This window comes from Zingiber officinale, chromosome 3B, assembly GCF_018446385.1.
Source record: "Zingiber officinale cultivar Zhangliang chromosome 3B, Zo_v1.1, whole genome shotgun sequence".
Taxonomy (NCBI): Eukaryota; Viridiplantae; Streptophyta; class Magnoliopsida; order Zingiberales; family Zingiberaceae; genus Zingiber; species Zingiber officinale.
In genome coordinates, this window is record NC_055991.1 from 88,039,964 (window position 1) to 88,067,341 (window position 27,378).

At 45.7% G+C, this 27,378-nt stretch overlaps 1 protein-coding gene across 1 annotated transcript in view; it reads left to right on the forward strand.

The window, feature by feature from the left end:
- The first annotated feature begins 412 nt into the window (after positions 1-412).
- Positions 413-27,378, forward strand: part of LOC122054998 (transcription factor GHD7-like) — a 76,304-nt gene continuing 49,338 nt past the window's right edge. Inside the window, exon 1 of the mRNA XM_042616402.1 lies at positions 413-563. Coding sequence (XP_042472336.1) covers positions 413-563 — 151 coding nt within the window. The remainder of the gene's footprint in view (positions 564-27,378) is intronic.

The following is a 27,378-nucleotide window of genomic DNA, read 5'->3' on the forward strand; positions in this document are numbered from 1 at the left end:
ATGAAGAGATGGCCATGAAACAGATCATATCAGCTAAGGTTAACATTCAAACCCACAGAAGGTCCCCTCTCAGCAATAAGTTCGAACAAAAATGCAAAATATGCATTTAACTCCTGATCAAGCTCAAATTGGTCAAGTATGGAAGCACTGGTACTTTCATTTCGGATGAAAGACAAAAATACTTGACATTTGTTACCCAGTTCACAAATCGATAACCATAAGGAGTACTTGGGGAATACTTGACATTTGGTGCTCAACATCGCAGAGCACGGAGAGCTCAAAGGCCTTCTTCAGAAGGCCTCTTTGGTGCTTGGAAAAGGTCACCTGCCGGCTGGCCAGGTTCTCTATCCTCCTCATCTGCATCTTCCCCCTCACCATGTCGACCGATTAGTTGATAACACACCTGGAGGCAATGCCGAATCCTACCACGAGCAGCAAAATCAGCGAGCAAGGAGCTCCGATCAGTCCTGGCCACGCGAGGATCGACAAGGAGGGATCAAATCAGAAGAAGGAGATGAGGAATCGAGGTTACCAGATATGGGATCGAGAAAGAGTGGAGGAGGGTGACTTCTAGCGACCCGACGACGACTCCAAGCCACACAGGCAGCCTCTTCTCACCCAAAGGGAGGAGTTTGAGGAGATGCGGTGTGGTTGGACGGAGAAGCAAGGACGTCCTATGTTGATCCTGATCAGGAGAGGAAGGGGCGCCGATCTAGGAAGGGGAAGAGGGAGATGAGGCGACGGTATACGGTGGACGGTGCGATATAGGTTTAGGTTTAGAGGGAAGAGTGAAGTGTTGCAAATTTCGGCTAAGTATTGGTGGGAAAATTATATTATTTTATTTTATCATAGACACCGGGTTTTAAAAACCGCTGTTAAAATCGGTGTCTATTAACGAAAAAAAGGCGCTCATAGAAATCGGCTTAAAAACCGATGTCTATGAGCGAAAATCTGCGCTTATATACACCGATTTTTCCAAAAACGGTGTAAATACTCAAAGACATTGGTTTTTGCTTAAAACCGCTGTTGTTCCACCGATGTCTATGAGGGTTTTTCTTGTAGTGCCCAAAAGGGTCTAATCATATTTGTAAATACCTTATGCTAATCTATAATAACAAATCATGATATAAACTTTATGATTCTAAAAGGGATCTGTATCATATTTATAAATACTAAATGCTAAATAATAGTAAATCATGATACCATATTCAAAGTGTCAAATAAACATATAAATTCTCATTAATGTTGTAAACTTTAAATGCGTACAATAATTAAAATAAAATATTTTTTATTAACATAGAGTAATAAAATAAATACATACTTTAACTAGATAAATTCTTCTTCCATAAGAGCTCCCATATCCACAACATGTGCATGAAACACCTTAAGCACCAAGCCCTTAGTGGGTGGATCTGCCAATATGAAATCTGTACTGATGTGCTCTATCATAAACTGATGACTCTGATCTCTTTATTTAATTGCCAGAAACTTAATGTCGATGTCCTTGGACTTCAATGAACTGTGGTTGTTCTTGGCATACAATTCTGCAGCTTTATTATTACAATTAAGCCTCAGTAGTCTATCAATGTCATTAACGATCTGCAATGCTATGATGAAATTTTATAGCCAAATTCCATAAATGGATGCTTCATAACATGCTATCAACTCGGCCACCATAGTAGAAGTAGTTATTAGCATTTGCTTAATATTTTTCCAAGATATAGCTCCTCCAGCTAATATGAAAATATAACCTGAAGTTGACCTCCTGCTATCCAAGCATCTAGCAAAATCAGAGTCTGAATATCCAATCACCTCTAGTTGATCTGACATCTAATCCGTCAGCATATCTCCTTTAGTTTTCTATAAATACCACATCACTCTCTTTACAACTTTTCAATGCGATGGTTCTGAGTTACTAACATATCTTTTTAACATCCTCACTATAAAAGCAATATATGGTCGAGTAGAAACTTGTGAACATATGAGACTTCCCACTGTTGATGCATATGAGAATTATTTTATCTCCTTTATTTCAAGTTTAATTCGTGGACACTATTGTAAACTGAATCTATCACCACTACACACAAGTGTGTCATCAGATACACAGTTCTGCATATCATACCTTATAAGTACCTTTTCAATATATCCTAGTTATGAAAGTCTAAGAATGTCTCTTGAATAATCATGACATATCTGTATGTTTAAAACAAAAGACGCTTCATCAAGATCTTTCATTTCAAAATTACTAAATAGAAATGACTTGGTTTTGTTAGGGCCCTTGGCGGCCGACTAGAGGGGGGGAGTGAATAGCTCCTCTACAAAACAAGCAAAAATACCTTCCTCAAACTTATAACTTAATATAACACTTGCATAAACAAAATAAGAAATAAACTGAAAAGAAAGAGCCACAACGAATTACTTGGTTACAACTGGGGAGGTTGCTAATCCAAGGCGAAAAAACGCACTAACAAAATCTTCTCTGGGCAGAGAGGCCTCTTACAACATTCAAAGCTCACAAAGTAAAGCTAAACTCTAGCAAACTCAAGCACAAGTGTTGTTTCAAACTATACTGCATTGTTGTAAAGCTTTAGGAGCAAGGCTGCTTATATAGCCTTGCTTGGGGCGCCTAGAAGGGTTCCAGGCACCTGGAGGGGATAAAATTTTATCCCCTTCGTAACGGATCGCAGTCAAACATGATCCAGATAAACTTCGATTCCGAGAGACTGGACCAGGAAAGTCAACCCAATTGACTTTTTCAGTCCGGGCCTTCCTCTCCAAGTTCGCTCGCCTCGGTCCGGGTCTTCCGCTCTAGTTCCTCTTGCTTGGGTGATATCGGCCATTCGGAATATTGCTCACCCGAACCCAACTTCTAGCCTTCTCGAGCAAGCTTCCGCTCCTGGCTTCTCGTCCCTCGGAAATGTTGCACGCCTCCTTCTCGTCCGCCCGCGTACTCTTCCGCAACACCTCATCCCTCAGACGCACCGAGCTTGTCGGCTCTCTCCCCGTGCCGTCTTTCTCGTTAGCTGCATCTTTTGCTCGATATCCTGTGCTCCTAAGTTCCTGAACACTTAGACACAGGATTAAATACAATAGGACCTAACCTAACTTGTTTGATCACATCAAAACAACCTTGGGGTACTAACAATTTCTCCATTTTTGATGTGAACAACCCAAGCTAAGTTAGGGTAAACTAACATAAAGTAAAAGCAATATATTTGTAATTAAAGTGCAAAAAATTAAGAAAGTTAAAACTACCTCCCCTTATACTTCCCCCTAGATTTAATTTTCCCTTCTCCCCCTTAGACTTAATTTTCCCTTCTCCCCCTTTGATCACATAAAAAATAGGGTACCAAAATAAATCTAAGGTGTAACGCCCGCCCTCCCTGCTAACCCTAAGGGACGGGGCTACGATACTCTATGTACAATTTTTCTTTTTAAAATAGCGGAAGACTTAAAATAATTCTCTTAGTTTAATAAAAACTTTTCTTTTGTTTTCCCTTTCATCAAATCCGAACTACACTATCATGGCCTCAATAACATGATATCAAAATTAGTAGAAACATAACATCAAGTCACACATACGGTACTACAATTCATGATACCAAAACATAGTTCTTTAAAAGTTTTTAAAGCAGGTTCTTATTTGGTTGCCTAGCCACTGCCACACACATCTCCTTGCCTCTCCTGCTACTCCTCTAGCTCATCCAGCTTTTTCCTTTATCTGTGGTACAAGGACAGTAAGCTGTGAGCACTCATGGCTCAGTAAGTTCCTTTCCTACTCACTAAAATCGAAAATCATAGTATAATCAAAGAATATCTCAACATGGCATCATTTCAACTAGTCATGACATAATGTAACATACTCTTTTAAGCATATCATGCAACATGAAGAAATCATAACTAGTCCTGGCATATCATAGCGTAAAGCATAGCATGAAGCATAACATAATCGTATCTAATCATGGCATATCGTCATAAGGAGTCATGGCATATCCTACACATGGACATATCATGAAACATAACATAATCATATCTAACCATGGCATATCATAAATCATCATAAGGTATATCAAATATGATTTTGAAAAACATGTATCCGAAAAACATGTGTATGTCTCATGATCTTTAAAACCATTTCTTCTTACATATATACTTAAACATAATCTCAACTTAAAGGGGATCCCGGCTATGTACCACTTACATATTGCGCGCAACCTATGTAGGTCCAAGGTAGCAAGTCTTGAACCCTACAAGGCAACATACTAGGCCCGAGTCTTACTCCATCGACCTAGGGGCACTTAGGAGCTCATCCCTAACGAGGCCCGAGTCTTATTCCATCGACCCCGGGGCGCTTATGGAGCTCACCCTTGGTACAAGCCATATAAAGTAAAGTGCATGTCATACTTATACATATCATACATCATAAAAGCATGCATCACTTAGGCACACAACCTATCATAAAAGTATGCATCACTTAGGCATACATCATATCATAAAGGTATGCATCACTTAGGCATACATCATGTCATAAAGGTATGCATCACTTAGGCATACATCATACCATAAAAGTATGCATCACTTAGGCATACATCATATCATAACAATATGCATCACTTAGGCATTGATCATAAAAACATGCATATCTTAAGCATAAAGCATATCATCAAGCATGCATAATTTAACCACATAGCATATCATGAAAGCATGCATATTTTAAGCACTAAACATAGCATCAAAGCATGCATAATTTAACCACATATCATAACATAAGCATGCATATTTTCAGCTCATATCATATCATCAAAGCATGTAAAATTTACCCACATGTCATAACATAAAGCATGCATATTTTCAGCTCATATCATATCATCAAAGCATGTAAAATTTACCCACATATCATAACATAAAGCATGCATATTTTGAACTCATAACATATCGTAGAAATTCTCATCTTGTATAGCTCACAAGCATACATGTCTAAGCATAAAAGTGTATCATGTGCTCATCCAATCATAAGGAACAATGTAACATGATTAATTTGGGTACTAAGCTTCCTAATCCTTTGGGTTCTTATCTTGGCCGAAACCCTCTTAGGTGCCAATTTAGGTTTTAAACAACATCCAAGCATGTAGAACCTAATTCATCCACATATCATTTTCATAGGAAGTATTATAAACAAGATTTACTTGGACTCTAAGTTCTCCAAGTCCTTAAACCTCATTTGGCCGAACCTTATCAAGTGTGAAACAAGGTTCTAAATGACATAAAGCATGGAAACCTTAACCATATTTATAGCATTTGTTTCAAGGAATATGGTAAGCACAATTGAGTTAGTTCCTAAATCCTTTAAGCCCTTAAAATTATGTCATGGCCGAAACTTACAAGTGTTGGTGCAACCTTAGGTCAAGGTTGACCTGGTTGACCAGACTCGAGTTGACTTGACTCGAGTTGTATTTTGATGTTTGACGAGTTATGTTTGATAATGTTTGACGTAAACAGAAAAGTTGTATCTTGATGTTTTACAAGGATACAAGCTTGGGAGATTGTGGGTGCAACTCGTGGTCAAGGTTGACCTGGTTGACCCGAGGTGAGTTGACCTGACTCGGAAAAGTCCAAGCAGGGATCTTGGCATGGGAAAAGTTCAAGCAGGGAGTTTGGCATGGGGGAAAAGTCCAAGTATGGAGACTTGGCACGGAGAAGTCCAAGTATGGAAGCTTGGCACATGGGAAGTCGGAGAGGGCTCGGTAGCTCGTTCTCCGGACTGTGGTCAGAGAGGGCTCGGGAGCTCGTTCTCTGGACCGGATGGAAGTCGGAGAGGGCTCGGTAGCTCGTTCTCCGGACTAGGTCAGAGAGGGCTCGGTAGCTCGTTCTCTGGACCGGATGTGGAAAGTCCTGGTGAGTGAAGCCAGGCAGATGGATAAGTCCTGGTGAGTGAAGCCAGGCAGTGGGAATGTCCTGGTGAGTGAAGCCAGGCAGTTGTGAAAACCCTAGTGAGTGAAGCTAGGTGAAAGTCCTGGTGAGTGAAGCCAGGCAGTGGGAAAGTCCTGGTGAGTGAAGTCAGGCAGTAGGAAAGTCCTGGTTAGTGAAGCCGGGCATATTGGAAATCCTGGTGAGTGAAGCCAGGTGAAAACCCTAGTGAGTAAAGCTAGGTGAAAGTCCTGGTGAGTGAAGCCGGGCAAGGGAAAATCCAGATGGATCAAGGGTGATCGGACATCTGGTGTTGAGAAGGTCAAGTAGGTCAAGGGAGTGACCGGATACTTGACACGAAGAGAAAAGTCCAAGTGGGTCAAAGGGATTGACCGGACACTTGGTGGGGAGTCTTAGCAGGTCAAGGGAGTGATCGGATGTTAAGCATGATGTACCAAGAGGTCAAGGTTGACCGGATATTGGTTTGGACTTGGTTTGGGCAAAAACCAAGACCTGGATCGGTCTGGAGACCGATCAGAAAGCGATCAGTGTGCCTCTGTGAGCTTACTGATCGGTCTGGGGACCGATCAGCAGGAAGCTTGATCAATCCCCGGGACCGATCAGCAGGAAGTCTGAAACTCTCTGTGAAAGCGTTCTGATCGGTCTGGGGACCGATCAGCATAAAGCCTGATCGGTCCCCACGACCGATCAGATCAGCCCCAGACCGATCAGGGTGATGCCTGATCGGTCTGGCCCTAGTCGTTGTGACTTAACGGCTAGGTTATTTCGGGCTTCTGTGTTCTGGCCTTTTTGCTTGCAGGTTCGCAGGTTGGCTCAGGATATCAGAGGTTATAAAAGGAGATCGAGGGCTACTACTTCCTACTTCTTCTTCCTCCTCGGAACTGAGCTGCTGTTCTTCTGAAAACTGTGCTCTTGAGCTTTGCTGAGCTCCGAAGCTTCGGGTGAGCTTCTTTGACTGAGTTGCTTGTTGGCATTCGTCCGTGAAGTTGGTGCTTCATCCGGGACTTCAGTCGACGAGAAGGCAAGCGAGTATTTGTACATTCATTGTGTATTTTGTTCTTGCTCTTCTTTGTATTTCCATATTGCTGTTGCAAGCTATTGTGGCGAGGTTTCTCCACCCAGAAGGAGTGTTCTTATTAGCCGGTTTTCCGGGGACTCATCCACCGACGGATTGATAGGCTTCGTCTACCTTACGGACACGCCGAGGAGTAGGAGTTTCATCTCCGAACCTCGTTACATCGACGAGTTTGAGATTTGCTATTCTCCGTTGTCGTTTCTATTGTTTATTTTCGCTGCGCTAACCTTGATTTGTAGAAAGAAACGAACGATTTGGGGCGGCTATTCACACCCCCCCCCCTCTCTAGCCGCATCCATCGATCCTAACAAGTGGTATCAGAGCGAGGTTGCTCTTCGTTGGATCAACACCCGGGGGAGCACGAGCTAGAGAATGGAGTTATTTGGAGAAGACGTCACAATTCCACCCTTCTACGATCGCGACGACTTCGCGTATTGGAAGGTAAGAATGAGGTATTTTCTTATGACTAACCTTGAAAATTGGAGTTGTGTTCAATTAGGTTTCAAGCCTCTGATGGACAAGAAAGGAGAAACCCTAGAGAAGAAGGAGTGGACCAAGGAACAAGTCCACCAATCCCTAGTCAACGATGAGGTATTGAAAATTTTTGAATTTTATTTACCTAATGATGTTTTGTGTTGGATAGGTGGATATAGCGATGCCAAGGAGTTGTGGAACAACTTGGCGAAGTTCCATGAGGAGAGCTCTAATTCAAGCCATGAAGAGGAGTCAAGTGAGCCAAGTAGCTCACATCATGGAAGTGTTGAATTAGAAGTTGAGGGCTACTCAACATCTAAGGATGAAGAGGAGGAGAGTTCTTCTTCAAGTTCGGAGCAATAAGAAGAAGAAGCGTCTACCTCCGGAAGGGATGAAGAAGAGAGCTTTCATCCATCCTCAAACCTAGGTAACTCAAGCATTTTAATTTCTAGCAAATTACACATAATGTGCTTTGAGTGTAGGGAATTTGGGCACTACAAGAGTAAGTGTCCAAAGAGGATTAGAAAGTCTCCACCGGCGCCAAAGGTCAAGAAAGCCGGAGTCCCGATACGCAAAGGCAAAGAGCACGTGGTGTGCTTTCAATGCAATCAAAGGGGACACTATAGGAGTCAATGTCCGAGGGGGAGGCAATCTCACAAGGACAAGAGACCGAGTACGTCTATAGGGGGAGCTAAGGTAAACCCTAAGGTAATCTCTAAGGCTCATTTTTGCAATTCAAATAGAACACATGCTAGTAGTTTTGTTGCAATTGTTAACAATAATAAGCATGATAACCTTAGAAATCAATACATGTTCTTAGGAGCAAAAAATGTTAACCTAGGTAAGGAAAATACTAGAAATGTCAACCCTAGGATTAACTCATCTAAGGTTAAGGAGAACCAAGGTAGGAATCCCAAAACAACTAGACATATGCCTAGGAATACCTCAAAGAAAAATGACAAATCAAGTCTTGAGGTATTAAGGAAGGAAAATCAAGTCTTGAGGTCAAGACTTGACATTTTAGAAAAGACCCTTAAGAATTTGGAGAAATCATCTTTAGGGCCTAAGGGTCAAAAGCAAAATCCCAAGGACATGAGAGGTTTGAGTCACAAACCTAAGTCTCAAGTGGTCAAGCCCACTTATGATAATGTTCCATTCGATTATGGAACAAGACCTAGGGTTAGGAAGACCATCACCAAGGTCACAAGGGGAGTCACCCCTAGAGTTGATCTTGATGAGTCCCAAATGGCCAAGGCTTTAAAGCCTAAGAGGGTCATTAGGAGGGTTGCTAGGGAAGTCATCCCTAGTGAATATTTAGTGAACCCAATGAGCTTAAATAGGTATTGGGTTCCTAGGAGCGTGATTTCATCACGCTAGATGAGTTAGGGTGTGCCAACCTTACTTGAATAGGTAGTTAACCTAATCATGGCAAAAGGTGGCACTTTAGGAATTTTCAAGGTGCAATCAAGCCTTGAAAATGAAATTGAAAATTATTCCTAAGGTGATTAGGATGTGCCAACCACATTTGAGGAGTTCTTTTAGGTCAATTTAATTGGCACATAGTGATCTAAACATCCTTGGTATGTGATTTTAGGTCTATTACACTTAGGAATATAGAATTTATGGCAAAATGATCAAAATTATCAAAAATGGCAACTAAGGCTAGAATTAGGTATTTTCTATACCTTTATATATTATTTGCCATGTATTGTTTGCCATATGCCATGTCATGACATCATATTTATTTTATGATAATTTAAAATGTCATGATAATGCTTAGGTTAGTTAAATGTCATGCTTTATTTAAGTTTCATACTTTATGCCATGACATCATGACATTGGCACATGTTTCCATTTATGATACAATTATATGCCATGTCATCATCTTGTGCATTAATGATCAATTAACTTGATCTAAGGATAAGAAACACAATTTGATATGGAGATCAAATTGTTGTTTAGAAAAATGCATGAGAACTTAGAATAAGCTAACCTAAATCCATATCTCACATCAAAATTGACTTGGATGTGTTTTTGATACACCTTAGATGTGTGTGAGATATTAGGATGATGAGTTAGGATCAAGGTGCATAGTTCTTGTACCTAGATGAGCCTAATTCGAAATTGAGGATCATAGGGAAAGCTTGTGTACAAGTCATGTACATTTAGCCCTAAGATTGTGGTCCTAAATTGAATTGGTTTAAAATCATTTCAAAATTAATTTGAAAAACCTTGATGAAGCTTTTCTAGTGATAGCATTCATCATTGAACAAGTTGATACAAAGATAAGTTAACTTTGAGCTATTTCAAAGACTTTTGAACTTTGTATCAAGATTGAGAAATGGAAGTTATTTTCATAGAAAACTATTTTTCCATGATAGTATATGTTATGAGGAATGTATCCTCAAAATTTCAAAATTTTTGGTATTTTCTGTAATTTTCTAGAGGTTTCTGAATTTCGTGGAGAGAAATCAGAACTTATCAGACCTTTATCAGGTTTGTGGACCGATCAGAAGGGTTTCTGATCGGTCCAGGGGAGCCTGGATCGGTCACTGTGACCGATCCAGAGGGAGCCTGATCGGTCTGGTGACCGATCAGGGTGTGCCAACCTGCTGAATTTCGACTGTTTGTCTGAAATTGCAGCTATGGAAGTGGTGTTTTAGAGTTCTAAAGGGTTGAAACTCTCCAAGACATTGTTGGTGCAATGGTCAAGGGGGAGTTTTACCTATTAGTCAAGGGGGAGTTGACTTTTAGGGGGAGTTTTTACTCCTAAAGACTTGAGTGATATGGGATTATCACTAAGTTAATTGTTGACCTTAGTATCAAGGGGGAAATTAAGGGTTTCAATGAAAGGTATGGGACCTTCATTAGAAAGAAACTCTTGACCTTGATTCACTCTTTTTGATGTGTGTCAAAAAGGGGGAGAGTGTAGGTTTGTAGATAATGTTCAGGGAAGAACATTGGAAAACCTAAGTTAGGTTAACGGGTTAACCTAACTTGATTATGGGTTTGATTATGGGTTTTGTCAAACATCAAAAAGGGGGATATTGTTGGTGCAACCTTAGGTCAAGGTTGACCTGGTTGACCAAACTCGAGTTGACTTGACTCGAGTTATGTTTTGATGTTTGACGAGTTATGTTTGACAATGTTTGACGTAAACAGAAAAGTTATATCTTGATGTTTTACAAGGATACAAGCTTGGGAGATTGTGGGTGCAACCCGTGGTCAAGGTTGACCTGGTTGACCCGAGGTGAGTTGACCTAACTCGGAAAAGTCCAAGCAGGGAGCTTGGCACGGGAAAAGTCCAAGCAGGGAGCTTGGCATGGGAAAAGTCCAAGCAGGGAGTTTGGCATGGGGGAAAAGTCCAAGTATGGAGACTTGGCACGGAGAAGTCCAAGTATGGAAGCTTGGCACATGGGAAGTCGGAGGGGGCTCGGTAGCTCGTTCTCCGGACTGTGGTCAGAGAGGGCTCGGGAGCTCGTTCTCTGGACCGGATGGAAGTCGGAGAGGGCTCGGTAGCTCGTTCTCCGGACTAGGTCAGAGAGGGCTCGGTAGCTCGTTCTCTGGACCGGATGTGGAAAGTCCTGGTGAGTGAAGCCAGGCAGATGGATAAGTCACGTGAGTGAAGCGAGGCGGTGGGAATGTCTGGTGAGTGAAGCCGGGCGGTTGTAAAACCCTAGTGAGTGAAGCTAGGTGAAAGTCACGGTGAGCGAGGCTGTGGGAAAGTCCTGGTGAGTGAAGCCGGTTGGAAAATTCCAGTGAGGTGAAGGCGGTTGGAAATCCTGGTGAGTGAAGCCAGGTGAAAACCCTAGTGAGTGAAGCTAGGTGAAAGTCCTGGTGAGTGAAGCCGGGCAAGGGAAAATCCAGATGGATCAAGGGTGATCGGACATCTGGTGTTGAGAAGGTCAAGTAGGTCAAGGGAGTGACCGGATACTTGACACGAAGAGAAAAGTCCAAGTGGGTCAAAGGGATTGACCGGACACTTGGTGGGGAGTCTTAGCAGGTCAAGGGAGTGATCGGATGCTAAGCATGATGTACCAAGAGGTCAAGGTTGACCGGATATTGGTTTGGACTTGGTTTGGGCAAAAACCAAGACCTGGATCGGTCTGGAGACCGATCAGAAAGCGATCAGTGTGCCTCTGTGACCTTCTTGATCGATCCGGGGACCGATCGGAGAAGCTGATCGGTCCGGGACCGATCGAGTACTGCACGAAGAGTTGGGCAACTCTGTGAAAGCGTTCGATCGGTCCGGGGACCGATCAGCCTCTGATCGGTCCGGGACCGACGGCCTCACTTGATCGGTCCCGGCCGTCAGATCAGCCGACCGTCGGTGATGCACGATCGGTCTAGTCGTTGTGACTTAACGGCCAGGTTATTTCGAACCTGTTCGGCCTTTTTGCTTGCAGGTTCGCAGGTTGGCTCAGGATATCAGAGGTTATAAAAGGAGATCGAGGGCTACTACTTCCTACTTCTTCTTCCTCCTCGGAACTGAGCTGCTGTTCTTCTGAAAACTGTGCTCTTGAGCTTTGCTGAGCTCCGAAGCTTCGGGTGAGCTTCTTTGACTGAGTTGCTTGTTGGCATTCGTCCGTGAAGTTGGTGCTTCATCCGGGACTTCAGTCGACGAGAAGGCAAGCGAATATTTGTACATTCATTGTGTATTTTGTTCTTGCTCTTCTTTGTATTTCCATATTGCTGTTGCAAGCTATTGTGGCGAGGTTTCTCCACCCAGAAGGAGTGTTCTTATTAGTCGGATTTCCGGGGACTCATCCACCGACGGATTGATAGGCTTCGTCCACCTTACGGACACGCCGAGGAGTTGGAGTTTCATCTCCGAACCTTGTTACATCGACGAGTTTGAGGTTTGCTATTCTCCGTTGTCGTTTCTATTGTTTATTTCCGCTGCGCTAACCTTGATTTGTAGAAAGAAGCGAACGATTTGGGGCGGTTATTCACACCCCCCCTCTCTAGCCGCGTCCATCGATCCTAACAACAAGTACTCATTTAGGTTTTCAAGCAAGCATACAAGCATGTGAACTTACTCTAACATCATGTATAAATTTATAAATGGCATCATACAAGTGGTCATGGCCGAAACTTCCCTTAGCATCAATTTAGGTCACTAACAACATATAGCATGTGAATTTTTAGCTTTCTACATTTCATAATCCATGGAGAGTGACATGAGCATATTCAATGTAAGTTCTAGGGTTTCTAAGGCATGTATCCCTTCATGGCCGAGACTTTAAGGTGTCCATTTGAATCATAGTTAAATGTATAAGCATGTGAACACAATCAACATGTTATCTTAATTTCATAAGAAGTATCTTTAACACATGAGGTCTAAATTTTAAGGTTTCTAGGTCTTTAAACCCTACATGGCCGAACCTCATCAAGCATGGAATTTGTTCAAATGGCATAAAAGCATAGAAAGTCATAACACATTTCATAACATGTATAAAAGTCAAGCACTATAAGCATACATTTAAATTGTGTCTTAGGTTTCCTAGGTTTTTCCTTTCTTTATCTCATAGCATATGTTTGGCCGAAACCTTCCAAGTCTTTAAACTAGGTTTTAGGTGGCCTAAAGTATGGAAAACCTAAACAAGTTTTATGGCAAAAACATCAAGGGAACTATACATATAAGTTTGGTTCACAAACAAGCTAGGACCCTTGTGGTCATAATTATCATATATCATGCAACCAATTTTCCTATACTCAAATTAAGCATGGGAGCATCAAACAACTTTCATATCTTATTGTCACGGAGGTTTTGAGCATGTTAAAAAAATGTTTAAGTTATTCTAAACCATCCACCTTACCATGGCCGAAACATTAAAAGTGATGTTCATGAGTTTCTATCAACATACAAGCATGCAACTCTTTAAGAAACTCTATATTCTATCATATAAACATGGTAAGTTTAAATTCAAAGTCTTCCTAACCCTAAACCCTTCCTTGGCCGAAACTTGTGAGTGGGGTACTTTTGGTTCCAAGTAACCTTCAAGTATGAAAACAAAATAATGGATCCTTAACCATTTATTTAGAGGGTTTTGTGCAAGTTAGGTAAACAAATAAATTTCCTAGCCCTTATAAAACCTTTTTGGTCGAAACTCTAGGGTTAGGTATATCTCTAATCCAGCATCACATATATATAAAAATATGAGAGAAAACCTTCTTACAAAGCATAGAAAAATTATCATGAATCAAGGCTTATATTAAACATTTCTAGGATCAACAAGTCCTTTCTTTGGCCGAATTTTCACCACTTTGTTTCTAGGTTTTAAAATCCTCATAAAATCCAAAAACACATTAAAACCACTTGTACCACAGGTGAGGGGATACTTACATCCTTTTCGCTTGTGGTTCTAAAGTGTGGTGATGGAAGAAAGGGTCTCTTCTTCTTGTTCTCCTCCTTTTATTTCCCTTGGTAGCCTTCCTTGTATCCTAGGAGGAACCTTGTTTTGGGGGCCGAAATTGGAGGAGAGGGGGCTGAGGCTCTCGGTGGTGGAGAGGAGAGAATGAGAGAAATGAGAGAAAAATAGAATCTTCTCTTTACATGCTCCCTTTTATGTTAAGGGGGAAGAGGTAGCAAAATTAGTTTTTGCTTTCCTTCTCCCTTAGCCCCTTTTTTTTTTTAATTTATTTATTTGTTCTCATCATTCATGATGAAACAAGGGGGAATGAATCCCCTTAATAGTCCTCTTTAAGTCACGGCAAAGGGAGAGGAAGAGGGAGAGAAAAGAAGGAAGGCAAGTTGCCTTTCTCTTGCTCTTTTCTTGCTTTCTTTTGGCTAGCTTTTACTCTCATCCTTATCATGAGTTTCCCTCCTTTGCTATCAATATACTATTCCTATCCCAACTAGTTATTACCCATTAATCCTATCATTTACATCATGAGAGGTTCAAGGTTCAATCCTTGACCACTCCCTATTTTTATTTCTTTTTATTTCTTTTTGGTTCAACATTCTACTAATATTTTTCTAAGGCAAATTCATCATTCTCATATTTATCTTAAAAGCTTAGTGGGTGTTACAGTACCCCATACCTCATAAAAAGTTCGTCCTCGAACTTTAAAATAGCTCCGGGTACTTTTGTTTCATATCGTCCTCGCGTTCCCAGGTGGCTTCTTCAAATCGTTGATTCCGCCATAGAACCTTTACTAAGGGTATTTCTTTGTTCCTTAACCTCTTGACTTCTCGGTCCAAGATCTGAATAGGTCTACTTTCGTAACTTAGGTCCTCTTGAACCTGTACCACTGTGGCTCAATTACTTGATCTGTGCTGGGAGTACACTTCTTGAGCATCGATACATGGAACACATTGTGAATAGCTGCCATGTCTGGAGGTAGTTCTAGTCTGTATGCGACTTGGCCCACTCTTTCTAAAATCTGGTACGGTCCTACGTATCGTGGGCTTAACTTGCTCCTCTTTCCGAATCTCATTATCCCTTTCATGGGGGATACCTTAAGGAATACCAAATCTCCGATGTTGAATTCTAGCGGCCTGCGCCGTTTATCGACATAATTCTTCTGCCGACTCTGAGCAGTTTCTATTCGTTGGCGGATCTTCTGTATAGCTCGGGTGGTGTCATCAATAAGTTCCGTTCGGAGCCCTATTTCCTTCTTTTCACCACTTTCATACCAGCATATAGGGGATCTACACTTCCTCCCATACAGAGCTTTGTAAGGTGCCATTCTAATAGTAGCTTGGTAACTATTATTGTAGGCGAATTTTGCCAGGTATAAATATCGGCACCAGCTTCCCTTGAAGTCCAGGGCACAAGCTCTTAACATATATTCTAATATTTGGTTTACTCTTTCAGTTTGCCCATCGGTCTGAGGGTGGAAAGCTGTACTAAATAACAACTTCGTGCCGAGGGTCTTCTGAACGCACTCCCAAAAGTGTGAAACAAAACGACCGTCTCTATCAGAAATAATGGTCTTAGGAATACCATGTAGCCAAATGATTTCCTTAACATATAACTGAGCTAGTTGTTCAGTTGAATAAGTCATTTTGATCGCCAAAAAGTGTGCGAACTTCGTCAATCTATCTACAATCACCCATATAGCGTCATATCCGTTTGTCGTCCTGGGAAGACCCGAAATGAAATCCATAGAGATTTCTTCCCATTTCCATTCTGGAATTTGGACAGGCTGTAGTAATCCGCACAGTCTCTGATGTTCAGCTTTTACCCTTTGGCAGGTCAGGCAAGTACTGACATACTGAGCCACTTCTCTTTTCATACCAGACCACCAAAATTTCTTTTTCAGGTCCTGGTACATCTTAGTGGAGCCCGGGTGTATTACATAGGGTGTTGTATGAGCTGCTTCCAATATTTTCCTTCGTAACTCTGGGTCCTCTGGAATGCATAACCGATCCCTGAGGTATAATATCCCGTTGTCCGCGATATGGAACCCGTCATTCTTCCCTTCCAAAGTCTCTTGTTTGATTCTCTAGAGGTTTTGGTCATTGGTTTGCTTTTCCAGTATACTCTCAAATTGTTGGTGCAGTGAGCACCAGATGATCGAACCTGAGTTTTGATTATGGCAAAGAGCTCAAAGTTAAGTGGTGGTGTTATCTAACAAAGTTCATGGAGCTTGCAGGAAAGTCCTAAGTGATACTTAGGCAAAAGTCCTAACTGCGGATAGGCAGGTGAAAACCCTATGGGGTGGTAACCCTAGGTCCTAGGGGGTGGTAACCCTAGGTGGAGAAAAGTCCTAACTGCGGTTAGGCAAGGTGAAAACCCTAGGGGGTGGTAACCCTAGGTCATAGGGGGTGGTAACCCTATGCGGAAAGCCTTGGCAGGTCGATGGCTTCAGGCAAAAGTCCTAGGGGGTGGTAACCCTAGGTGGAAAGTCCTGGTGTCGCGAACCAGGTGAAAGTCTGAACTGGCCGGTGAAGCGGATGTTCAGCAGAAAGTCCGGGAGCATCGAGTGCCGAGCAAAAGTCCAGTCGATCTGGAGGATCGTACTGGCAACAGGTAAAATCTCCTGAGAGGAGTAGGTGAGGACGCGTTCCCCGTAGAGGGAACAGTAGGCGTCGGGTCGACCTAGGGTTTCCGGCTGGAAATCCGAAGTCAGACCCGGACAGTCCGGAGTCTGTCATAATTTCATATTCATACTATTATTTTGTGTTAACTTTGTGTTGCAGGTATCTTTGGATTAACATACTTGCAGGTACCAAAAACACAAAGAAGAACTCGGATGAACAATGTCCGAGGCGCCTCCATGGAGCTTGGAGGCGCCTCGGGTGCGAGCTAGGAAAAGGCCAGCGCAGCAGACTGGAGGCGCCTTGAATGGAGTTCAAGGCGCCTTGGACCGGAGGTTGAAGGCGCCTTGGATAGGCTGAAGGCGCCTTGAACCAGATAGAGTTCGACCAGGTCAGTGCTGATCCACGCGGGTGACTCGGCTCGTTCAAGGCGCAGTATAAGGCGCCTTGAACCCCCTTTATAAGGGGTCTCGACCAGCAGCTTCAGACATCTTCTTCCAAGTGAACTGTTTGCTACAAGCTGCCTACGAGACGATCCCGAAGTGCTGCAACGACACCTCGACACCCCGGAGCTTCAGATTTAGCCTTTTGGTGTCGGTATAATCTTTTACTGCTTTGAATTGTAATTAGTTTGTAATAGTTTTTGCGAGCTTATAGTTGTTGCCCACGGAAAGCGATCAAGGATCGCGGGCCTTCGAGTAGGAGTCGATCAAGGCTCCGAACGAAGTAAATTCTCCTGTCTTTGTGTGCTTGTTTTCTTTATTCCGCTGCGTTTTAACTCTTACGATTCCGATAATCGTTGAAAATAGCCACGAGCGCTATTCACCCCCCCCCCCTCTAGCGCGGTCTCGATCCAACAATTGGTATCAGAGCGGGGTCGCTTTGAACTGGTGCAACCACCATTCGAGCATTTTTCGTGGCTTTGTCGTTTGTATAGGGTAAAAATATAACCTTACGCCTTTCGTCTTTTCCCTCCAAAAATATTTTCGAAAAATTCATTTTCATCCTTTCACGGTTTATTAGTATTGATAAAATATTGAATTTGGCAAAATTTGAAATAATATTTTTTAAAATTTTTTTAATAATATTTTATTATTTTTTCCGAAACTGGTGAACTTCTATTTCTATCCTTCCATACCGCACTGCTAATCCAGGATCAAGTCCTGGTACATTTTTTTGTTATTTTTTTCTGGGCAAGGTTCTTTTAAATGGCCCTCCAAGAAGGCTTTAGCACTTCTCGCCCCACGCTCTTCTCCGGCGAAGACTTTACCTATTGGAAGAACCGGTTGATCTACCATCTCAAGACGCAAGTCGAGATGTGGATCATCATCCAGACCGGTCTCGAGCTACCACTTGACGGCGCTGGAGAACTCGTTTCATGCACTAACTGGGATACCAGCATAAGAAAGAAGGTCGAAGCTGATGCCAAAGCAACCTGTATGCTGCAATGCGGGTTGACAAAAGAAGAACTGAATAGAGTCGGACCATTTTCAAGTGCGAAGGAGCTGTGGAACAAACTAATCGAGCTGCACGAGGGCACGTCAGACGCTAAAGTAAGTAAGCGTGATTTAATTTTAAATAAATTATATAATATTAAAATGCAGGAAGGTGAGACGGCGAACCAGCTTCACGCACGCATCCGGGACCTACTCAACGGGCTTCATGCGATCGGCCAAAAGGTGGAAAACCGCGACGTAATAAGGTACGCGCTAAGTGCTTTTCCGAGGAACACTTTGTGGGCATCCATGGTTGATGCTTACAAAGTTTCCAAGGATTTATCCTCAATAAAACTAGATGAATTGTTTTCTGAATTAGAATTGCATGAGCAGACTAATGCACGCCCGGTCGAGAAAGGTGTTGCTTTGGTTGCAGGTACTAGCAGAACGCGAGAACCAACGTCAAGGCGCAAATCAAAAATATCAGAGGACGAAGACGATCAATCAGACGCAGCAGACGAAGACGAAGTTATTTCCAAGTTGATAAAACTCATACGGAAGATGTGCAAGTCGAAGAAGGCAACTCAAATGAACACAAAGGACAGATCAGATGTCACCTGCTACGGCTGTAACCAAAAAGGTCACTACAAGCCAGATTGCCCAAACAAGAAGAAAAGAAGAAAGGCATTGAAAGCAACCTGGTTCGAGTCGTCAGACGAATCCGAGACTGACAAGGAAGAAGAACCAACGAGCTTTCTCGCATTACCGGTGCAGGCTAACATAATTGACGAAATCGAGTCTGAACTCGAGTCCGAAGCCGAGAACGAGTCAAAAACAGAGTCCGAGCGAAGCCACGGATCCGCATCCGTTTCCGAAGGCCCGATCCCCACTGTAAGTTCTTTTCTCGCCGAAACTCAAATAGATGACTTAAGAAATTTAGTTCCTTATTTGCTTAAAAAATTGGCTAAATCCAACATCCGGGTTAAGTCGCTCCAAAAGGAAGTAATAGCCCTTAAGGAAGCGACTGACTCGAGTTCTTTAACTGAGTCAGTTCAAGTTGGAAGTTCAACTCAAGTCCAACAACTTGAGGAAGAAAATTCCAATTTGAAAACTCAAATTAAAGAACTCAAGGATACGTTAGAACGCTTTACGTTGGGTTCCAAGAATTTGGATCTGATTCTTGGAAAACAGCGTGCCGTTTACAACAAATCCGGACTTAGATTCAAGCCCAAAACTAAATATAGATCATATCTGTCGTTGGTAAATAGAAATAAAAGGAACATAATTCAAGCATGGGTCCCCAAGTCCAACCTCGTTAATCAAATTGGACTTGGACAATATTGGGTCCCCAAGGATCAGGTCCACTACCTCGATAGACCATATCGAGGCTATGATCTAGGGGGAGCAAGAAGGAAAACAATTTTAATAAATTATGATCCGGCAGTAAAAATCCGGAACCCCATAAGGAGTCAACGCTGAGGGGAGGTCAAAGGGTCTAGTGGTTCGCCGGAAAAGGCCGAGCCGACCGGACTCAGAAGAAAGGGAAATCTGATAGTAAAAGGCACCCTGGTAGGGACCAGGGTTCCGACGCTCAAATAAAACAGTGCGTAATGACCGAGCGGAAGGAAGTGCCGCCCGGACGGCGCAAAGAATCAAGCTCGTCCGGACGACATTCATCGCCCGCTCGGCGGGCCGGGCACCCCAGTCAGACGGTGGGTAAAAGACGGGGATATCTGCTGACAGCCGTCAAGTCGTATGGTTATGCCATACTTCTAGTCTGACAACGGGTGGTCCTGCCATCCCATCAAAGAACATGCTCGACTGTGGCAGCATGGTGTCAGGTAAGCTCTCTGACAAGTGCATACCGTGGTATGGGCTGCTGACACGTACGCACCTCGGTAGGCGTGCATCAGTTCCTTCTCCATCCTATATAAAGAGGCTATTACTTCGCCGAAGGTACGCATAATACAAATTTGGCAGCCACTCTCTCCACCACTTACCTGACTTGAGCGTCGGAGGGTCGTCGCCGGGAACCCTTCCCGGCTAGACTTTTGTGCAGGATCGCTGGAGCTTCGTTCGACCAGCCGAAGGTTCACTCCAACGATTGGGAGCGTGCCGCGTGCCCAGTGTCCCTTGGTTCAGCGATTCGGACAGGATCAAATTGGCGCCGTCTGTGGGAACGCTCCTGCATCCGATCGGAAACAATGGACGAGGCTGGACGACAACACACGGTGACGCTTTCTAGGGAAGAACTCGACGCTCTGGTCGAGATAAGGGCCGCCAAAATTGTTGAACAAAAACAGAAAGCAGCGGCCGAACGGCCGGAGCAACAAGCAACATCTGCGTCGGGTGGCCGAGCGGAAGCACCTCCAGCCACCGTCGCATTCCACCGGGCCTTATTTCGCACCCCTGAAGCCGGACCAGCTCGGAGAGATAGAGACTCTTCTTCAGACGAAATGCCAAGGCGAGACGACAGAAAAGGGAAAGCTCCCCGGGCGGATTTATCTCCCGAGCGGACCAATCGCCAATTCTCGGAGGCTATTCTACGAGACCCTCTACCCAAGCACTACGCGCCTCCGACGATCGGCGAGTACAATGGAACAACGGACCCGGATGACCATCTGGGTAAGTTTGACAACACAGCCACGCTCCATCAATACACCGATGGAGTGAAATGCCGCGTCTTTCTTACCACTCTCTCGAGATCTGCTCAACGGTGGTTCCGGAGGCTGCCGGACGGATCCATCACGAGCTTCAAGGAATTCCGAACGGCCTTCCTTCACCACTTCGCCAGTAGTCGACGGTATCAAAAGACAAGTGTCAGCTTGTTCGCCATCAAGCAAGAGCCGAGAGAATCGCTTCGAGCTTACATTCAGCGATTCAACCAAGTGGCGATGGACATCCCAACGGCCACTTCGGAGACGATGATGAACGCCTTCACACAAGGCCTTGCGGATGGGGACTTCTTCCGGTCGCTCATCCGAAAGCCGCCCCGAGATTATGATCACATGCTACATCGAGCCAACGAATATATAAATGTGGAAGAAGCGCAAGCCGCTCGGAAAAAGGAAGCTCCAGCCGAGCGGGCACCTACTCATGCCGAGCGGAAACAGCACACCGCTCAGCAGCCACCTAGAGGACCGAGGGCCGATGCAATCCGATCCCCCCATGCCAGATCTCACGTACAAGAGGTGGCCCCAAGCCAAAGAAGAGGTGGACCCCTATGTTCTGCACCTTCCACCAGACGGATACGCACAACACGAGGGATTGCCGAAGCCTTCCCTTTGTATCCAATCCTGTTCCCAGGAAAGCCGAACGACGGTCTCCTCCCATCGACAGGAGACATAGGACCCATGAAGCCGACCGGACCCGCACCGAGAGACGACATCAGCAGACACCCGAGCGGCACCGATCTCCGAGGCAGGAGAATCGCCGGGCGTTCAGAGAACGGTCACGACCGTCCGCTCGGGAAGAGGAAAACCGGAACAATACTTCCCGAGGCGAGATCAACGTTATTGCCGGCGGACCGACCGGAGGAGACTCCAATCGAGCCAGAAAGGCGGGCGTCCGACAGCTGCAGATCCACGCGGTCGGCTGTAGCCAAGAGCGAGCAAGTGGACCGGAAATCACTTTCGGACCCGGGGACTTGGAAGGAGTAGAAGTGCCCCACGACGACGCGCTGCTCATTAAAGCGGTAATAGCAAATTACACCATTCACCGCATATTTGTTGACACAGGGAGCTCGGTCAACATCATATTCAAGAAGGCGTTCGATCAGCTGCAAATTGATCGAGCCGAGCTGCTGCCCATGACGACCCCGCTCTACGGGTTTACGGGCAACGAAGTTCAGCCGGTCGGACAGATCCGGCTAGCCACCTCGCTGGGAGAGGAGCCGCTCAGGAGGACCAGGACAATAAACTTCGTGGTGGTCGACTCTCCATCATCCTACAACGTCATTTTGGGACGACCGGCGCTCGGCGAGTTGTCTCAACCTTCCACCAGAAGATAAAGTTCCCCGTGGAGGACAAAGTAGGAGAAGTGCGTGGAGATCAGCTAGCAGCTCGACGGTGTTATATAGAGATGATCCGAGCAGAAGCTTGTTCCGCTCGGAAGGCGCCCCGAATCGAGGTACACGCCATAACCGAGAAACCTCCTGCTTTAATTTATGATGAAAAGGAGGAAGTTCAGATCCATCCGACCCAACCGGAGGCCACGACTTTTATCGCCTCGGATCCGGAGGAAGAGCAGAAGGAGAAGCTGATCCAATGCCTCCAGCGAAATCATGATGTCTTTGTCTGGTCAACACATGAGTTGCGGAATTTCGCCAAGCCTGACGCAGCATGAGTTGCATGTCCGACCGGACGCTCGGCGAGTGAAGGAGGAAAAAGGGATTTCAGTGCCGAACAAAATGCCATCATCCGAGCGGAAGTAGAAAAACTTCTGAAGGCCGGCCACATACGCGAGGTGCAGTTCCCGAGCTGGCTGGCCAATGTAGTATTGGTCTCCAAGCCGGGCGGCAAGTGGAGGGTCTGCATCGACTTTCGAGACCTAAACAAAGCATGCCCCAAGGATTTTTATCCTCTGCCCCGGATAGATCAGCTGGTGGACTCTACGGCCGGCTGCGAATTAATTTGCATGCTGGACGCCTACCAAGGATATCATCAAGTGCCGCTCGCCCGGGAAGATCAAGAAAAAGTAAGCTTCGTAACGGCCGACGGCACATATTGCTACAAAGTGATGCCATTCGGATTGAAGAATGCCGGGGCCACCTATCAACGCTTGATGAACAAGGTGTTCAAGGAACAGATCGGGCGGAACCTGGAAGTTTATGTGGACGACATTCTTATCAAATCCGTCCGAGCGGCCGATCTTTTCAAGGATATGGAAGAAACCTTCCGAACACTGCGCAAATATGGAGTCAAGCTAAATGCCTGTTCGGAGCTAAAGGAGGGCGTTTCTTGGGGTATATAGTGACCGAGCGGGGAATCGAAGCAAATCCCAGCAAGGTGAAAGCACTGCAAGACATGCCGCCCCCAAGAAATACAAGAGAAGTGCAAAGGTTAACCGGTCGGATAATTGCTTTATCCAGATTCATCTCCAGAACAGCCGACCGGAGCCTGCCATTCTTCAAGATCCTGCGCAAGGCTACTAAGTTCCAGTGGGATGAAGAGTGTGACCGAGCATTTGAAGAGTTGAAGACATATCTAAATTCTCTGCCTGTGCTGGCCAAGCCGATCGTGGGTGAGTCACTGTATATGTATCTGTCGTCAACTGAGCATGCTGTAGGCTCAGCACTTGTGAGGGCGAGCGGCGAGGAGCAGCCGGTGTATTTTCTAAGCCACATTTTAAAAGACGCTGAATCTCGTTACACTGGGCTCGAGAAGTTGGCCTTAGCTTTGGTTCTAGCCGCTCGGCGCCTTCGACCGTATTTCTTGGCTCACACCATCATTGTCCGAACGAACAGTCCACTCGGAAGGGTGCTGTTGAATCCAGAAGCGTCCGGACGGCTTATCAAGTGGACGACAGAATTAAGTGAATTTGACATCCAATATCAGCCCCGCTCGGCGATTAAAGCCCAATCCTTGGCTGATTTTGTGACCGAAGTGCAAAGACCAGAGCCGGAAGCTATGTGGAGAATATATGTGGATGGATCCTCCACCCGGCTCGGAAGTGAGATCGGAATATTACTACTCTCACCTCAGGAGGAAAAGATGCACCTATCCATCCGACTAGATTACAAAGCGACTAACAATGAAGCCGAGTACGAGGCCCTTATAGCCGGATTGCAGGCCGCACGGCATGTGGGGGCCGGTCGGGTGGCACTTTATTCGGATTCACAGTTAGCCGCTCAGCAACTTTCCGGCACCTTTGAAATCAACTGTGTTCGGCTTAAGCTCTACGCTGAGGCCTTTGAAAAACTCAAAGCTACTTTCCGAGAGGTGCTTATTCAGAAGATTCCCCGAACGGAGAACCAGGCGGCTGATGAGTTAGCCAAACTCGCGAGTTCAATAACGCCGGTCTCCATTCAGCAACCAATTGAAAAAACGCTGCTGGTGGCGCATGTCGACCGGATGCAAGGCCTCACGTTTCCAAGAGACTGGAGGACACCTATTATAGAATTCCTCCGTTCGGGCACCACACCATCCGATGAATATGCAGCCCGACTCCTCAGAAGAAGAGCCGGTCGGTTTACACTCATCGGAGATCAGCTTTACAAGAAAGCTTTCTCGCGTCCACTGCTGAAATGTGTAAGCTCGGAGGACTCAGCTTACATCCTCCAGGAAGTACATCAAGGATCATGCGGAGGTCATCCGGGCGGACGCTCGTTAGCCAAGAAGATCCTCTTGGCCGGATACTTTTGGCCAACTTTACAAACAGATGCCGCTCGGATAGTATCTACTTGCCTTTCATGCCAGAAGTATTACAACTTCTCTCATCGACCGGCAGAGGAGATGAAGGCATCAACCATCTCATGTCCGTTCGATCAATGGGGAATGGATATTGTGGGTCCATTTCCGATGGCGACCGGGCAGAGGAAATTCTTACTAGTGGCGGTAGATTACTTCTCCAAGTGGGTGGAGGCCGAGCCGCTCGCAAAGATTACTGAACAAATGGTTAAAAAATTCATCTGGCAACACATCATTTGTCGGTTCGGCATCCCTCGCCGACTAGTGTCCGACAACGGGCGGCAGTTCACAGGGAAGATGTTAGAGGATTGGTGCAAGAGCTACGGCATTGAGCAACATTTCACATCCGTGGCCTATCCTCAAGCTGAAGTCGCCAACCGGGAAATTCTTCGTATTCTGCGCGCTCGGCTCGACCATTTGGGAGGAAGTTGGCCAGATGAAGTGCCGAGCGTCTTGTGGGCCATCCGAACGACGCCGAAAGAAGGGACAGGAGTCACACCGTTCCATTTGGTATATGGCGGTGAGGCTGTCATTCCGGTCGAAGTCGGAGTTGAGTCAGCCCGGATCCAGAGCTACGATGATGACAACGCCGAACGAAGAAACATGGAGCTGGACTTGGTAGAAGAGGAGAGGGCAAAGGCGTCCGTTCGGCTGATGGCATACCGTCAGCGGATGAAGCAAAACTACAACCGGCGCATCATTCCCAGATCGTTCCAAGTTGGCGATCTTGTTTGGAAGAAGGTCAAGCCGGTCGGTGACGTAGGCAAGCTTGAAGCTCCATGGGCGGGTCCTTTCAAAGTCATCGAAAAGCTCCGCTCGGGCGCGTATTATCTGGAGGATGAAGACGGGCGGCAGCTAGATAGACCGTGGAGCGCGAACCACCTCCAGCCTTACCGGGCGGGGTGAAAGCTGTATCATTGTAAATCACCATGTGTACATTTTTCGACTGATTACTGAAAATGCAGAAATGAAAAGTCAAAGGAGCGAAAATAAGGCATTATCATCGAAAAACGAAGGCCCCGTGCCGCTCGGCCGGAGGTATATGGGTCGAGCCAATCGCTCGAAAATCGAAGGCCCCGTATCGTTTGGACGGAGGTAAATTATCTAAGCCAAAATGCTCAACGAAATAGACCATGAGCCGTTCGGCCAGGAGTACGTTCTCCGCGCTGGGTGACAGGTGCGCTAAATATAAATGTATATACTTTTTCGTCGCCTATATGCTTGCGATGCAGGAAGCAAAAAGATAAAAACACATTGAGCATTCTCCGATGAACGGTTCACCGTTCGGCCGTGAGGTTCGTATCCGAGCCCGGAGCTCAAACTCGAAGACCCCAGGCCGCTCGGCCGGGCTGCGTATAGAATATAAGCACCGTTCGAACTTGAAGACCCCGAGCTGTTCGGCCGGGCTGCATACTAGGGTGGCAGAAAGAAAAACCAAAACCCTGCGCTGATCAGGGTGATAGCGGGAGGTTATTGCCTGGAGCGAAGGCCTGAGCCGTTCGGCCAGGTACATTTTAGCCGAGACTACCTCGGGGATGATTATGCACAAGCCAAGCGCTCGACGACGAAGACCGGGCCGTTCGGCCGGGTGTGTAGTCTCACTGGGAGGCCGACGAGCCCCGTCGTTAAAAATCGAGAGCCGCGCCGATCGGCTATAAAAACCGCGCCGTCGAGCTCCGACGATAAATATCGAGAGACGAGCCGGCGTCTATAAATAATCCGAGCGGACGCGTCGACGAGCCCCGTCGTTAAAAATCGAGAGCCGCGCCGACCGGCTATAAAAACCGCGCCGTCGAGCTCCGACGATAAATATCGAGAGACGAGCCGACGTCTATAAATAATCCGAGCATCGCGCCGACGAGGCCCGTCGTTAAAATCGAGAGCCGCTGCCGATCGGCTATAAAAACCGCGCCGAGCTCCGACGATAAATATCGAGAGACGAGCCGCCTATAAATAATCCGAAGGGACGTCGACGAGCCCGTCGTTAAAATCGAGCCGCTACCGATCGGCTATAAAACCGCGCTCGAGCTCCGACGATAAATATCGAGAGGCGAGCCGGCATCTATATCCGAGCGGACGTCGACGAGCCCCGTCGTTAAAAATTGAGAGCCGCGTCGATCGGCTATAAAAACCGCGGCTTGGAACACCGACGATAAAGGTAAGGAGGCAAACCGGCGTGTATACAGAATCAGAACGGACGTACCGACGAGCCCCGTCGTTAAAAATCGAGAGCCGCGCCGATCTATAAAAACCGCGCCGTCGAGCTCCGACGATAAATATCGAGACGAGCCGCGTCTATAAATAATCCGGCGGACGTGCCGACGAGCCCGTCGTTAAAAATCGAGAGCCGCGCCGATCGGCTATAAACAGTCGAGCTCCGACGATAAATATCGAGAGCGAGCCGGCGTCTATAAATCACCGAGCGACGAGCCCCGTTGTTAAAATTCGAGAGCCGCGCCGATCGGCTATAAAAACCGCGCCGTCGAGCTCCGACGATAAATATCGAGAGACGAGCCGGCGTCTATAAATAATCCGAGCGGACGTACCGACGAGCCCCGTCGTTAAAAATCGAGAGCCGCGCCGATCGGCTATAAAAACCGCGCCATCGAGCTTCGACGATAAATATCGAGAGACGAGCCGGCGTCTATAAATAATCCGAGCGGACGTACCGACGAGCCCCGTCGTTAAAAATCGAGAGCCGCGCCGATCGGCTATAAAAACCGCGCCATCGAGCTCCGACGATAAATATCGAGAGACGAGCCGGCGTCTATAAATAAGAAACACTTAAAGTTGGGACGAGGGAAAAATTTCTCGCTAAAATAGGAAGGAACCGAAGATTGTCTAATATGCAAGCCAAAAAAGTCATTACACAGATAATCGGGGCCGAACGGCGGGAATTCAAAAAGAAGTTAAACAGAAACGCTCCTCACACATCAAAATCAAAAAGAGCGTCGGGGATGGTGTCCATCACACTCGCCAGGTCCTCGTCGGGGATGGTCAGCTCGGCAGGCAGATGACCTTTGGTCTTCAAATAGCCCACCGCCGCCTTAATGGCCTCCTCGAACGTGAGGG